Raw genomic sequence first — 14,761 nt, forward strand, 5'->3', positions numbered from 1 at the left:
AGCATGATCTTGGAGCCGTGAATATTCGGTTTGGCCGTCGACGTGGAAGCATGACCAGGATATCCCCGTGATTTTTTGCGTTTAGGGTTATCGTAATGAACCCATTTTCCGTCCCCGGTCACAATACGATGCAGAAATCCCTTGGCCGGCCGAGGTGGCCGGGAGGTTATAGGCGCTTCAGTCTGGCACCGCGCGACCGCTATGGTCTCAGGCTTGAATCCTGCCTCGGGCATGGATGTGTGTGATGTCCTTAGGTTAGTTAGGTTTAAGTAGTTCTGAGTTCTAGGGGACTGATGACCTGAGATGTTAAGTCCCAAAGTGCTCAGAGCCATTTGAACCATTTGAGAAATCCCTTCCGTTTTTTCCTCTGAAGCAAGTGTTCACAAACACACAAACGCCGTTCAACGTCTCTTGGTTTCGGCTCACACGGGACCCAAGTTCCTTCTTTCTGAATCATGCCCATAGCCTTGAGACGTTGTGAATTGGCTTGCTGTGTCACTCCCACTAATAGTGGCAATTCTTCTTGAGTTTGATGAGAGTCTTCCTTCACTCGGCAATGTCTCCAATTCTGCATCTTCGAAAACATTCTCTCTTCCACCACTATGCGGGTCTACGACGTTAAAATCACCGTTCTTGAAGCGTTGAAACCACTCACGACACGTTCTTTCACTAACCGCATCCTTACCATATGTACTTGAGAGAATTCCACGAGGCTCAGCCGCTGTTTTCTTCATATTGAAGCAAAACAGTAACACTTCCCGCAAATGACGAGAATTAGGCTCATAAACTGACGTTTTCAATCAAGAACAACTTTATGATGCAGACACAAATCGACTAATGTTTGAATGATGTTATGTTGACCGAGGTCCAAGCTAAATGCGTGACGTCCATCGGTTTCTTTCGACCGCTAGTTACGGTTGTCGCCACCTATCGGCAAACGGCGGAAGCAAAGTTGTACACCTTGTAATAAGAACGAAGAGAACTACTGTAACACATTTAAAATATATTTTCGAATGAAAAATGCACACACTGTGCCGTACTTCTCGCGTCCGCCCTATAGATACGTCAGTTCAGTTGAGCATTCGATGCAATAAAAACCGTAGCCTGGCACAACATGGAGCGTTCCGTGAGTCCTCGAATTATACAAAGCTGTGACTCACGAATTAACAACATTCATTCAACATCTTGAGTAGCAGCAGCGGGGTCCAGACACTCGATGGCGACCGGAGTATTGTCCCACTGCTCTCGCCGCATATGCAGTCCTGGCCAACGTCTGACATCTTACATAGCCAAAACAAATTGGTTCACCGTATTTATACCCCCATGGTTCACCGCGGTAATACATCCTCGTGATGTCACTCTGGCGTGTTCTTGCCCAGCTTCGACCTTTGGCAATACCTATCGACTTTTGTAGTCATATCCCAAATAGTATCTGGTGCTTTGATGCTTACGATGTTTACGGTTGTACTAATCGACCATATCGTAATCAAAAATTAAAAGGAATCACATTTCCCTCGTAAGTGATGCAGCTCAAATAATATTTTCTTTTGTATACATGAATTATGGTTCCCCTGTTTATTTTTATTCTTTCGTGTTTTTCGTTGCCTTCCAAATCGCAAACGCTCAGACATCTGAGCCACACTGTATCAGCGGTCTCGCCCTCGCCCAGCACACGGCTGCGTAACCACTTTGTTCGTGCATCATCTCATGACCCAAATTCCTCCCAACGTTAATGATTCATTGTTCGCTTTTCCTCCCTCGTTCACTTTGTTTCGTGCTCACGATATGATAGCATGCTTTGCTCCCTTTCTTATTGCCCACGTTTATGGGCTAGCAAAGAACACGTAGGTTAAGTGTTTTGCTAACGTAAACACTAAAAATGCTGTACATACGAGTTGAAAACTGAAAATGTAACGAAGAAGAAGCTGTGCCAGTAAGCAAAGAAGCTTTTGTTTTGGAGTTCCAGCTTCATTAGCTAACAATACAAGCACAGCAAAAGTGGAATTAAGTGGGTTGCGAAAGCATGCTTTTCATCGCATCTCTTCCTTTTCTTCTTGGCTGTTCGAAATAAATTAACAGAAAGCAAGTTACGTTAACTAAGCCAATGACTCTTTATTACTAGACCAAATGCACACTCAGTAACAGAAAACGTTAAATTGCTTTTCTGTCACAACATTATTCACGTAAGCAGTGTAATTTTTAGTATTTAGTATATTGCGGCCACACGAGTGAATTAATGAACAGGAAGCAATCGTAAACAGGCGTTTGTTAATGTTTAGGGTTGTTTAAGATGGCGTCAGGCTCCCACCACTCACATATATCCCGAGTCTGTAGCGCCATCTCACTTCTCTTTTTACCTCCATGGTGGTCTTGCTGTGTCACTTCCCCTTGAAACTGACTTTGACTAACTTCAAATAGCTCATGTCAGCGTAATTTTTCTCAAGAAAACAGTAAACAGCGGTGATTTCCGTGTACACTGGCGGCAACAAGGAAAAGTTCTAGTCCAAACATGTATAAACCTTTCGGCGTAGATAAAATTGCGAGGCGACTAAAACATTTTCGTCCACCCACGACAACTTCTTATTGATCGCAAACTGAAGGTAAATCAGTGCAATATGAGCAGGTACCCACCTGAAGATTACGGCGTAAATTTCGAGATGCATTGTGGTTAGGGAATAGAAACGGTGACTGGCGCAGAAATTCTGTATTTTTGTTTGCATGGAAACACGCAAGAGCAGTAAATTTGTTAAATTACGGACTTCTTTGTGCCACAGATTACTTATTAAGAGTTTTATTGGCCAGATTGTCGAAAGTTGCTTGCAGGGCCCTTTTCTTCTTTCGTTTCACCCTCTTTGGGGTACGCTTGATCAATCATTTCTTTGTGCGTTGTTCTTTTCTTAGGGCCCAGTATTTCTTCATTCTTTCTGATCTTCTTCTCCTCTCTTCTTCCGAGATGAAGGATTTGGACTTTTGTGTGGATTTGTCTTGGAACCTTATGTTTTCATCTTTAGTAATTGATTTAGCAGTTCGATCAATAAGTGAATTTTCTGAAATATTTAATTCCACTAGATCTTTCTCAGTTTCTTTAAACCAGTTGGGCTTCGTTTTTCGGTTACGGAAGAAGTCAAAGATTTGTTCAGTTAATCTGTTGGAATTCATTCTGAGAAGATGACCATAAAAATTTATTCTCCTTTTTCGCATAGAATCTGAAAGTTTTTCAATTTTCTTGTAGAGAGTTTCATTTTTGATGTATATAATCTTATTGTCTTGAAATTTTGGGTCAATGATTTTTCTTAAAATTTTTCTTTCCTTTACCTCAAGTTTCTCCATTTGGCCCTTGAAATTCATGTTAAGTGTTTCTGCTGCATACAGTGCTTCTGGCTTAATCACTGTCTTGTAATGTGTAATTTTGGACCCCCATGAAAGGGATTTTTTGTTGTATGTATTTTTTGTTAGTTGGAAGGCCAATTCAAGTTTATTTTTTCTGGATTCCATTGCTTTGCTTTCCCCAGCATTCCAAGTAATCCATTCTCCGAGATATTTGAATTCTTTTACTATTTCAATCTTCTGTTCTTGAACTTTGAGGTATTTACATGAGTGCTTGATGTTTGTCAATATCTTAGTTTTTTCAGAGGAGATGTGAAGACCAATTTTAGCTGCTTGTTTCTTTAGTTCAAGGATTTGCTCCCGTGCTTCTTCCATTGTTTCAGCAAACAGGGCCATATCATCTGCAAAAGCAATGCAATTTACTTTAAGGTTCTTCTTTTTGCAACCCAGTCTTCTACCACTCTTAATATTTGTGTTCCATTCTGACTACTTTCTCAAGCACACAATTGAACAGCAACGGTGAGAGCCCATCGCCCTGTCGCACTCCCGTTTTTATTTCAAAGGGTTCCGATAGTTCGCCCATAAATTTAACTTTCGAAAATTTATTTGTAAGGGTCGCTTTTATAATATCAGTTGTTTTCTCATCCAAACCCATTTCTTCCAGGACTGATAACAGAGATTCTCTATCAATCGAATCATATGCTTTTTTGAAATCAATGAAGGAGATTACGTATGTCTTTGCCCTTGATTTTTGGTATGCCATAATGTTTTTCAGGTTTAGTATTTGTTCCGGACATGACTACCCTTTCTAAAACCTCCCTGGTATTCCCCGATTTGCGGATCCAATTGCGGCTCTCCCCTGTTCAAAAGGACTTTAGAAAGAATCTTGTACGTTATATCCAGCAGTGATATTCCTCTGTAATTGTTGGGGTCTGTCTTCAAACCTTTCTTGTGGATAGGGTGGATGAGAGCTGTTCTCCATTCTGCGGGGATCTCTTCTTCTTTCCAGATTTCATCGAAAACAAACTTTCAGGGCCCTATTTGTGAGGGTTTTTTTATTATTTTTATTTTTTTTAATGTTATGGAAAATTTCTCGTAGTTAGCTTCTGTCACTTCGATTCGTGCAACTGAACGCTAAACACACTTTAGGCACGTTTAATTTATATTTCGCAAAACAAATTGCGAAGGAAAATGTTTCCCCAAATAAAGCAGTTCGGCTTCCACACAGACAGCCGGCCAAAGTGGCCGTGCGGTTCTAGGCGCTGCAGTCTGGAACCGCGAGACCGCTACGGTCGTAGGTTCGAATCCTGCCTCGGGCATGGATGTGTGTGATGTCCTTATGTTAGTTAGGTTTAAGTAGTTCTAAGTTCTAGGGGACTAATGACCGCAGAAGTTGAGTCCCATATTGCTCAGAGCCATTTGAACCATTTTTCCACACAGACAAACAATAGACTGGCGCCTGTCAGTTTTCTGTTAAAAAATGACTAAATTCCTCCAGCTGTATTAAGGTGTTGGTTTGATTGGCGACTAGTTTCGATGTTACATCATCATCAGGCCCATACTTGTTGACAGCAACCGTATGTGTCTAACACTAGTAGTCAGTGGTGAGATAGGCAGTTAACAAGTATGGGCCTGAAGATGATGATGTAACAACATCGAAACTAGTCGCCAATAAAACCAACACCTTAATACAGCTGGAGGAATTTCGTCATTTTTTAACGTATTATTCTAGCTGACGTCTCGAATCGACCATTTCAATTATGGATATACGAAAATGTCAGTTTTCTGGCCGCCTGTCAGTGTTCTGACCAACGCCAATACTGCAGCCGAGTTAACGTTGGTCGTCATAAGTACTGTAACTCGTGTGGTAGCCACTGTATAAAATTTAAACTCTTTGGTGGCGTCGCAACCCTTCTTTTTATAAAACGTATTTAAACACAAATTGCCGCGCTGGATTGCCGCGTGGTCTAAGGGCACCTTGCCACGCTTCGCGCAGCTCCTCCCGTCGGAGGTTCGAGTCCTCCCTCGGGCATGGGTGTGTGTGTGTGTGTTGTTCTTGGTGTAAGTTAAAGTAGTGTATAAGCCTAGAGACCGATGGCCTCAGCAGTTTGGTCCCGTAGGAACTTACCACCTCAACACAAATTAGCACACGGTTACTCCCACGTCTGTCTCTTCGTCTTGTCGATCAGCAATGTTTTCCATTCCATTCTGCTAGATTTAGTATTTATTAAAGGAATGAAACTGACGTATTTGCGGTCAACACAGGAGACATGTTACACCAGAAAGGGTAGCAGCTAACGAAATTTCACTTGTGCGTATACAGCATTACAAGACGAATAAATAGGTAAATTTGTACGTGATTTGGGGGTGTAGAGGATGCGAAATATTGTACACGGAGCTACCTCCTGTCGCAGCAACAACGGCTCTAACCCGGCTGGGTATCGAGTTGAACCGAGCGTGGATGATAGATACGGGCACATCATTCCATGCTGCTACTATCCTATGCCAGAGATCATCGAACCTAGTTTTTGGCAAACGGTAGCGCGCCAGTTCCTCGGCGACTCACGATGAGAAGCTTTCAGTGATTGAGACATCTGGAGCAAATGCTAGGCAGGGCATCAGTCGGACGCCGTGTATATCGAGTTTGCTTAGGACAGCACGGCAACAAGCGGTCGTACGTTATCTTGTTAAAAGATAACGTCAAGGAGACATCGAAGGTAGGGTCCAGCCAACGTCCACACCACATCAGAAACGTAACCCGTACTCTACAAATTACCAACTATTCGAACCAGGGGTGACGATGATATCTACCCAAACGCGCACCATGCCATCACATTAGGCACTGGGACCGAACGGGGTAGCGGAGTGGTTAGCGCGCTGGACTCACATTTGGAACGATGACCGTTCAAACTTGCATCCGGTCATCCTGGTTTAGGTTTTCCATGATTTCCCTAAATCGCTTAACGAAGATGCCGGGATGGATCCTTCGAAGGAGCGCGGCCGATTTCCTTCTTCATCCTACCATGATCCCAGTTTGTGATCCGTCTCGAATGATCTCACCGTCAACGAGACGTTAAGCCGTAATATCGTCTCCTTAGGTGTTGGGACCGTATGACGGTGACAAAAGAAGTCTGGAAATGTTCTTTGTCCGGAGCTCCCGCACACGAATGCGTCAATCCCGATGCCTTAGTCCCCAGAACCGGGCCTTTTCAGAAAAGAGAACGAGCTGCCCGGCACTCCTGTCTCCATCGTTGTCTCTGGGTCCACCACTGTCTTCTCGTCTCTTTCTGCTGCCGCGTTAACGAAACCGCAACAATGGCCGCCGTGCTGACGGTGCGTGGTGCTCGAGACGTCACCGCAGGCTACGAGTTGACACTTTCTGTACTGCTAAAATAACCGTTTGGTAACTTCAGATACGTGACCAAGTACGTGCATTGCGATGACGCATGGGCACTAATTGCTTGCGACCGCTGAGATCCTTCATGGCCTTGAGTACGGCCCCCTTAAACTCATCGATTCCATATTCGCATGACAGTCGTGGGATCCCGACCGACGGAGGTAGAAAAACTGCGCAACGGAAGATTCCAGTCTCGGTAGGCCACTATCCTCCCGATGTCGAATTCGGACATCTGCTGGAGGGTGTACGTTTTTCCGCCTTGTTTGTGAGAAGATTGTGTTATGACTAGTACAACTAAATTCAAACGCTATTTTTGAGTGAGAATGTGTTATGACTAGTACAACTAAATTCAAACGCTATTTTTGAGTGAGAAATCGGCTGCTTGAACGTTTTCTATATGGAAAATGTAGACGTTTCGCAGTTGCTTTGAAATAATGATAATTTCGTATGTAGGCATGCAAATTTGTCGTTTGTTGCATGGTGTTCACATTTTAATGGCCGGGAGAGTACGGTGTTCATCTTGTATGTGGACAATTCTTCAGAACAAAAGGGAACGCCGCTGCTACCGTCCGTGGCCACAGGCGAATCACTTCAGGTGCTGCTCAATGTGGCTGTTCGCCAAAATATGCCTGACATTATTTCGATGGTACCCAAACTGGCTAACTATTTCGGGTATCATTTTCCGATTCCATCTACGGCTGGAAACCGTATGCACCGTAAAATATCTAGGAGTATCTATCCAGAGCGACCTTAGGTGGAATGTACACGTAACACGAATAATAGGAAAAGCAGATTCCAGACCGGCAGGCCGGGATTCATAGGAAGAAACTTAAGGAAATGCAACTCATCCACGAAGGAAGTGGTGTATAAGGACCTTTTTCGATCGATTCTTATTCTTGAGTATTGTTCACTAGTATGGCATCTTACCAGGTAGGACTAAAGGGGGGAGAGAGAGAGAGAGAGAGAGAGAGAGAGAGAGAGAGAGAGAGAGAGAGAGAGAGAGAGAGAGAGGTTTCAATGAAAAGGGACGCATTTCGTCGTGGGATCGTGTAGTCGACGCTAGAGTGTTAAGAGATGCTCAACCAACTCCTGTTGGCAGACGTTACAAGAGAGGCGTTGTGCATCACGGAGAAGTTTACTACTGAGACTTCTAGAGAGTACGTTCTGGAAAGAGTCGGACAATATAGTACTTCCTCCCACACGTATCTATCGAAATGATCACAATGAGAAATTTGGGAAATTAGAGCTAATACAGTGTCTTAGCGACAATCATTCTTCCCACGCACATTCGCGAGTGAAGGGGTTGGTGGAGGGGGGGGGGGGGAGGAAAGACCAGTTAGTGGTACCACAAGTACCCTCCGCCACACACCATGAGCTGGCTCGCGGACTGAAATCTAGATGGCTTAGGGTACTGCTGGTATAACGATCTCCCCCCCCCCCCTCTCAATCCTTCTTTAAAGTTTCCCTGTTTCATTGGCGAATGGTGCATGTGAAGAACGACATTAGGCAACCATCCTACCAGTCCTAATATTTTAGTTTGTCGCGCCATGGTCATTGCTTGCGGGAAGCGTATGTGGGAGGAAGTAATTTGACGTTCGACTCTTCCTGGAACGGCCTCTCCGTGATATACAACACCTCGTAGCATCTGCCACTGGAGTTCGTCGAGGGTTTCTGTAGCGCTCCCGAGGTTACTAAACGATCCCGCGACGAAACGCGCCGCTCTTCGTTGGATCTTCTCTATCTCTTACCCTTAATCGAACATGGTAAGGTACGAGGCTGATGAGCATTACTCGAGAATCGGTCGAACGAGTGTTCCGTAAGCCACTCCTTATTTGGATAATTTGTAGTTTACTTAAGGTTACCCCAATCAATTTTTGTGGTCCTTCCAATTTAGATCGTTTGTCACTGTTCTACATCTACATGGTTAGTCTGCAATTCACGGAAGTGGCTGGCAGAGGGTTCTTCGGACCATTTTCACATTACAGTAGAACCCCCCTAATCCGACCTCGGATGGTCCGTCACTCTGGTTAGTCCGACCATGCTCAGGCTCGCGAGCCTGTGCCGACTGCTCACTGACTGGACGCCTGTCGGGCCACTGTTGCGGTGTCTATCGCTGTGCATATTGTTATCGTGTACTTTACTGTGCGGTTTTATCCTTTGTTGGGATTAAAAAACAACGTTGTTTGCTTTATTCCTTGTGTTCTGCTATATTTATTACTGTATATTCATTGTGTGTACAGTTGTCTGTTTTTTAACATGTCTGGATTCAAACGTAAACATGTAACTCTTTCACAAGACGAAAAATTAGCAGTTCTACAAAGACTGGACGAAGGAGAATCGCTCCAAAAAATTGCAAAGGAACTGAATGTAGGTGTTACGACAATTAAGTATTGGAGGAAGAATGGGAAAGACGTTGAATCCTATACAGTTACGATTGATGGTGAAAACACTCCGAAGAATCGCAAAACATTAAAAAACGAATATGGCTAAACACTGGACTAACATAAGCGCACAGTGCTTTAATCCCTGCTAGATACCCCATCAAATTGGTGAGAGTCCTTAAACTTCGGGGATTTTAATTGTTGACTTGGCTTCATTTCGTGTCAGTTAGATTTTAGGAGCCCAAGAGCGCAGATTTTCTTTCAGAATTCGTTGCATTATAGGATCGTGTTGTTTCTGGGAATATCCAGTTGTTGCAAACGTCGGCGAATAGAATCCGCCGGAATTACATCAACATTATCATTCACGATGGCGATGTTTTCCGCAGAACGACTAACACGAGAACGCCGCGAAGGTTTAATGTCCACAGTCCACCAGTTTTCTCAAATTTAGTAATCACTCTCATCTCAGTCGAGTTCTTTTGCGCATTACGTTGACCAATCATTCCACGGAGATAAGGAACAGTTTCTGGACAACATTCACCACATTCGTAATAAGTTTTCACTAAAACTACACGCTATACCGTTGTGAAGCTCTCGACAAAGAAAACAAATGAAAACCGCGAAACGTTCAAAGCTGTCAGCTTACTAGAACAGAAATGATGGACGTTTCAAAAGTTGCGTGCAATATACGACACCATTTGTTTACGGATGAAACAGGATTTACAGGGTAGGATAACAAATTACCACAGCAACCATGGGCAGGCACAAAACATCGGGCGATCGTGGAAGCAAGGCATCGCCTGCCTCTTTTCCTTAAAGGAGAGCCGTTAGTGTCTGTTTTTATAACTATTCCTGTGTTCCCTCTAAGTGTGTTTTATTTCCCCAACGTTTGTGGTTTTCCTCTCTGCGTCTGGAGCATTGATGCGTTTGTATACTGCCGTTCTCACTGCCGAAGCAGGTCGGGTCACCTTGTGGTCCGTTGTCGGTGCTTCTGGTTTCCCAGACTGGAAATGATGGGGCCTCCCACGATTGGCAGCGGCTGAAGGTCCATGGGCACTGTACGTCGCGTTATTATGATGGCCTGCCTTTTAGTGGCATTGAACTTACGGCGCCCTTTCGTAGCCCAGGTCTCCAGGACGTTGAATGCCTCCTTTAAGCGGTGGCGAACGCGCGTAGAGTGAGGTGTCGTCCGCATATAGTGCAAGGGATACCATGTCAAGTTCGCTTCAGTATCAATGTGTGGGAGAAAATGTGGGTGACAGACTAGTAGTGCCATACACTTTACCGGGCAAATTAGCGGGTGCTGTTCATCACCAGTTTCTGCTCGAGAAATTATTCTCGTAGTTAGAGAATGCTACTCTTCCAAAAAGACAACGGACGTAAGTTTATGCATGATGGGGCAACACGTCATATTTCACATCTGGGGACGCTATTACCGTACATAATACTATAAGGAGCGAGGGAATAGCAGAAGAGGTCAATTTGTGTAGTCTCTGTATTCGTATGCCCTTATATTCCTAACTATGAGGACATTTAAAGTCATTTCTGTATTCCTCACCCACCGACAACGTATACACATTATAGGAACATGTGCGATTGCATGTTTCCAAATCCGACTGCGCCAACTGCCTTCGCAAGAGTTCGTAATTCTTTGGAGAGAGGGCTGAAGGATGCATAAGAACGAATGGTAGCCTCCTATAGTGTCAAGGCATATGGTTGTCATAGGACACTCAGCTAGTGTTTCTTTCTGGATATTTGTTGAAGGACTTTCCTTGCTAGTACTATCTTCTGTAACAATAAAAACTTTCACCAAACCAATTTGGATGAAATAACTGACTGTATAACCGAAAAATCGAAGTAGTAATACAAGTCTCAGAAAGTCTTACATACGATAGGTACCAGAACGTAAACAACGTTGTCGTGGAGCAACTGTCAAATTCATGCGGAAAATTTAAGCAGAGAGATTAACATGTTGAGAAAGCGAAAGGAACTACAATTTGAGCTGCTGCTGTAGATATTTTCATTCTGGGTTGTAAAAGTTTTTACCTTCCAAAAAAGCACGCAGATCAAATTTCAGCAGACGGCATGGAGCTTACGGCTGAGCCCCTGCGATTCATGCAAACCGCAGCACGTCTCCGCCAGGACCGTGGCGCCGTACCGTACGACGCTGAACCAAAATCCGATGTAGCCTAACAGGGAATCGGCACAGAATATATGGTACTTCGTCATTGTACGAAGATACGGTGATAAACCTGGTATATTCCTATGAAAGAGAGACAATTTCGAAATCTGTTTCACTGCTGATACTTCGAACATTTCTGCTGAAGTTGTTTGGTTTACTTGGTAACCAACTGAAGTGCTGAGTACTGTTTATTTTTGAATTAATTAACTAACGCAGTAGAAAACGTTGAGACACAGGACTTGATCATATAGGAGTCAGTTGAGAAAGCTTTACATACTTTGTAAGAACCTGTATGTGGAAAACGTAATGGATGCTCTTGGTACTGCAGTCTCAATTTTTTTAAACAACATTTTGAAGCAGAATCTAGCACTGGACAGATGCAGCTGCAGAATTTTAGTGACCATCATTACATTCGTAAATGGAGAGATAATATGAACTAGAATTCCTTAGAGTTCACGAAGAAAGAAAAAGATCCATTGTAGAACAAAGAAGCTATGCCTCCCAATCATGCTTAACTGTATTTTGAAACGGGATTTGATTAAAATAAGTTGCATGGCAGAGCATAATAGAAGAGCTGAAAAAACTGACATTACAGATGTTTACGCAAACTATCCCACGAGAGTTACAAAGACCAGTCCTACATGATGTATCTAGATATATACTACGACCTCCTTTGTATCAATACCATAGGGATTACTTGAAGAATATATGAATAATTACAGCTTGCACATAGGTGTTCAATCAATCATCCCTCCCATACTATATGTATGAATGGAACGGAAAAAGGCCCTAATCACTACCACATTGGCAGGCATCCTCTGTCATAAACTTCACAGGGGTTTGCAGAGTATAGATGTCGACTTTAGAATTGAAAAAATTTGTTTATCATTGCCATGCCATGTGCACAACTGGTTTATAATATATATATATATACTCCTGGCCACCGTAAATGCAACACCCTGAAGGAAGCATCCGAATCAAGTGAAATTTACACCATGAGTTTGCAGCGATGAGATATGCAACTGATTAGAATTTCAGCGCAGACGCACATCACGCGCGCCTGTGGCGCCACCTCATAGCGCCATTTAAGGCTTGGCGATTTCGACGAGTGTACGTTCGGCACGTGTGTTTACCTTGTGGTTGTTTCACAAGACGATCAGTTATGCCTCGTAGACAACAGCGAACATCTTTTGATCAAGTATCCGAGTTCGACAGAGGAAGGATAGTGGCTTACCGAGATTGTGGATTATCATACAGAGAAATCGCTAGTCGTGTTGGACGAAACCAAACAACTGTAATGCGGATATGTGACCTTTGGATGCAGGAGGGTACGACGGACCGACGTGGTCGATCGCATTCACCTCGGTGCACCACTGCACGTGCTGATAGGCAAATTGTGCGCATGGCAGTGACGGATCGCTCAGTGACATCCCGAACCATAGCACAGCACATTGCGTCTGTAACGCATCATCCAGTGTCTGCGCGTACCATTCGACGCCGTTTACAGCAGAGTGGTCTGTCCGGAAGACGTCCATTGCTTCGTCTACCATTGACGCAGAACCACAGACGTCTCCGTCGCCAATGGTGTGATGACAGACGGATGTGGACGGCAGAATGGAATGACGTTGTCTTTACTGACGAGGCACGCTTCTGTCTGCAGCACCACGATGATCGGATTCGAGTGTGGAGACACCGTGGAGAGAGGATGCTGGACAGCTGCATTATGCACCGCCACACTGGTCTTGCACCGGGTATTATGGTATGGGGCTGTATTGGATATTACTTTCGCACGCCTCTAGTACGCATTGCCGGAACTTTAAATAGCCGGCGCTACATATCCGAGGTGCTGGAGCCAGTTGTCCTTCCTTACCTTCAGGGCTCGGCCACAGCCATATTTCAACAGGATAATGTGCGACCACACGTGGCACGCATAGTCCAAAGGTTCTTCGTCAATAACCAGATTGAATTGCTTCCCTGGCCGGCTCGCTCTCCGGATCTTTCGCCGATAGAAAACATGTGGTCCATGGTTGCTCAACGAGTGACCCAGATTACATCCCCAGCTGCCACAGCAGATGATCTTTGGCAACGTGTGGAAGCTGCTTGGGCTGCTGTACCCCTGGAACACATCCAACGTCTCTTTGACTCAATGCCGAGACGTGTGGCAGCGGTGATCTCCAACAATGGCGGCTACTCTGGCTACTGATTCTGGCAGGAACCACATGTCACAGACGTCTGTAAACGTAATCATTTGATACTTGGTCAACACGTTATCTACACAATAAATTTTGTTGTGCTACCTCTTGTCTTTCTTGGTGTTGCATTTACGGTGGCCAGCAGTGTATATGGCCGTCTGGCAACTCAACTGTATCACAATTTACCCTAGTGTATAATCAGTGAAATACTTGCTGGTGGTGGTCTTTCTTGTCAGTCACAAATAACTACTAAAGGTCAATTTCTACCTTCCTCCCCATCCCAACCCAAAAACATAATATTATATATACATAATTTCAGGCACTTAACTCCTCTAAGAATTCATCGTAAATTTTTTTGGTTAAGCTGTCTGTTATTTTCCTTGTTGAGTACCATCTACACAGCAGATAGGTATATTATTTCCTTATGCTATGACATAATTGCTTTTCAACATTGTATTGAAATATACTAATAAAAAGAACTTCTTCTAAGTGTAATAACATTTGAGAAAGTGTGACAAAAATAGATCATATCAAACTTTGTACGGAAAATCATGTGCTCACCGATGCTCTCAGCCAATGACTTTGCGGATATATAAAGAACACTTTTGATGATATGTGATTGTCGTTTTCAGATGCTACTGGATTCCAAGTGCCGCCATTAGCTGAACTGTCGGCGAGATGTGTCGCAGCACACATACCTTTCGAGCTGGTGGAGCACGTTTTCCCGCCAGTACCCGAACAGCTGCAACTCCGCATTGCCTTCTGGAGCTTCCCCGACAATGAGGAGGACATCCGCCTGTATTCTTGCTTAGCAAATGGCAGCGCCGACGAGTTCCAACGTGGCGAGAACCTGTTCAAGAATCGTGCAGTTAAGGAACCCCTACAGATAGGTTGGTCAGCATCAGTTAGCAAAAGTTGTTAAGTGCAATTTGTGTTTCTTGCGTGGCTACTGATTTATGAAAAAAAGCCAGAGCTTCGCAATGATTTATATATTGCTTAGAAATTTTATGTTCCCACTTTCTAAATACCACATAAGTTGTATGAAGTAAGGTACGAGATCGTTCAGTAATTAAAGAGACAAATTGGTCTGGGGAAAAAACTGTTAGTAGGGCGAGTTTGGTAATTTTAGGGCTTCCTTATTTGGCCTTTTAACCCAATTGTTATATTGTTCCTGATAGGACCTAATGTTTCTCGCTATGTTATTCTTTCTTTCTATTCCAAATCTTCTAATGTCCTCATCCAAACCTCTAAGGAATTTGCAATAGCTGGGCAAACACTGGAA

General features: G+C 43.8%; 1 protein-coding gene across 1 annotated transcript in view; it reads left to right on the forward strand.

Moving 5' to 3' along the window:
* Nucleotides 1–14,761, forward strand: part of LOC126244256 (zinc finger SWIM domain-containing protein 8 homolog) — a 525,958-nt gene that overhangs the window by 354,726 nt on the left and 156,471 nt on the right. The window contains exon 2 of the mRNA XM_049948222.1: nucleotides 14,112–14,369. Within this exon, the coding sequence (XP_049804179.1) occupies nucleotides 14,112–14,369 (258 nt within the window). The remainder of the gene's footprint in view (nucleotides 1–14,111; nucleotides 14,370–14,761) is intronic.

Source organism: Schistocerca nitens, chromosome 1, assembly GCF_023898315.1.
Source record: "Schistocerca nitens isolate TAMUIC-IGC-003100 chromosome 1, iqSchNite1.1, whole genome shotgun sequence".
NCBI classification, from domain to species: Eukaryota; Metazoa; Arthropoda; class Insecta; order Orthoptera; family Acrididae; genus Schistocerca; species Schistocerca nitens.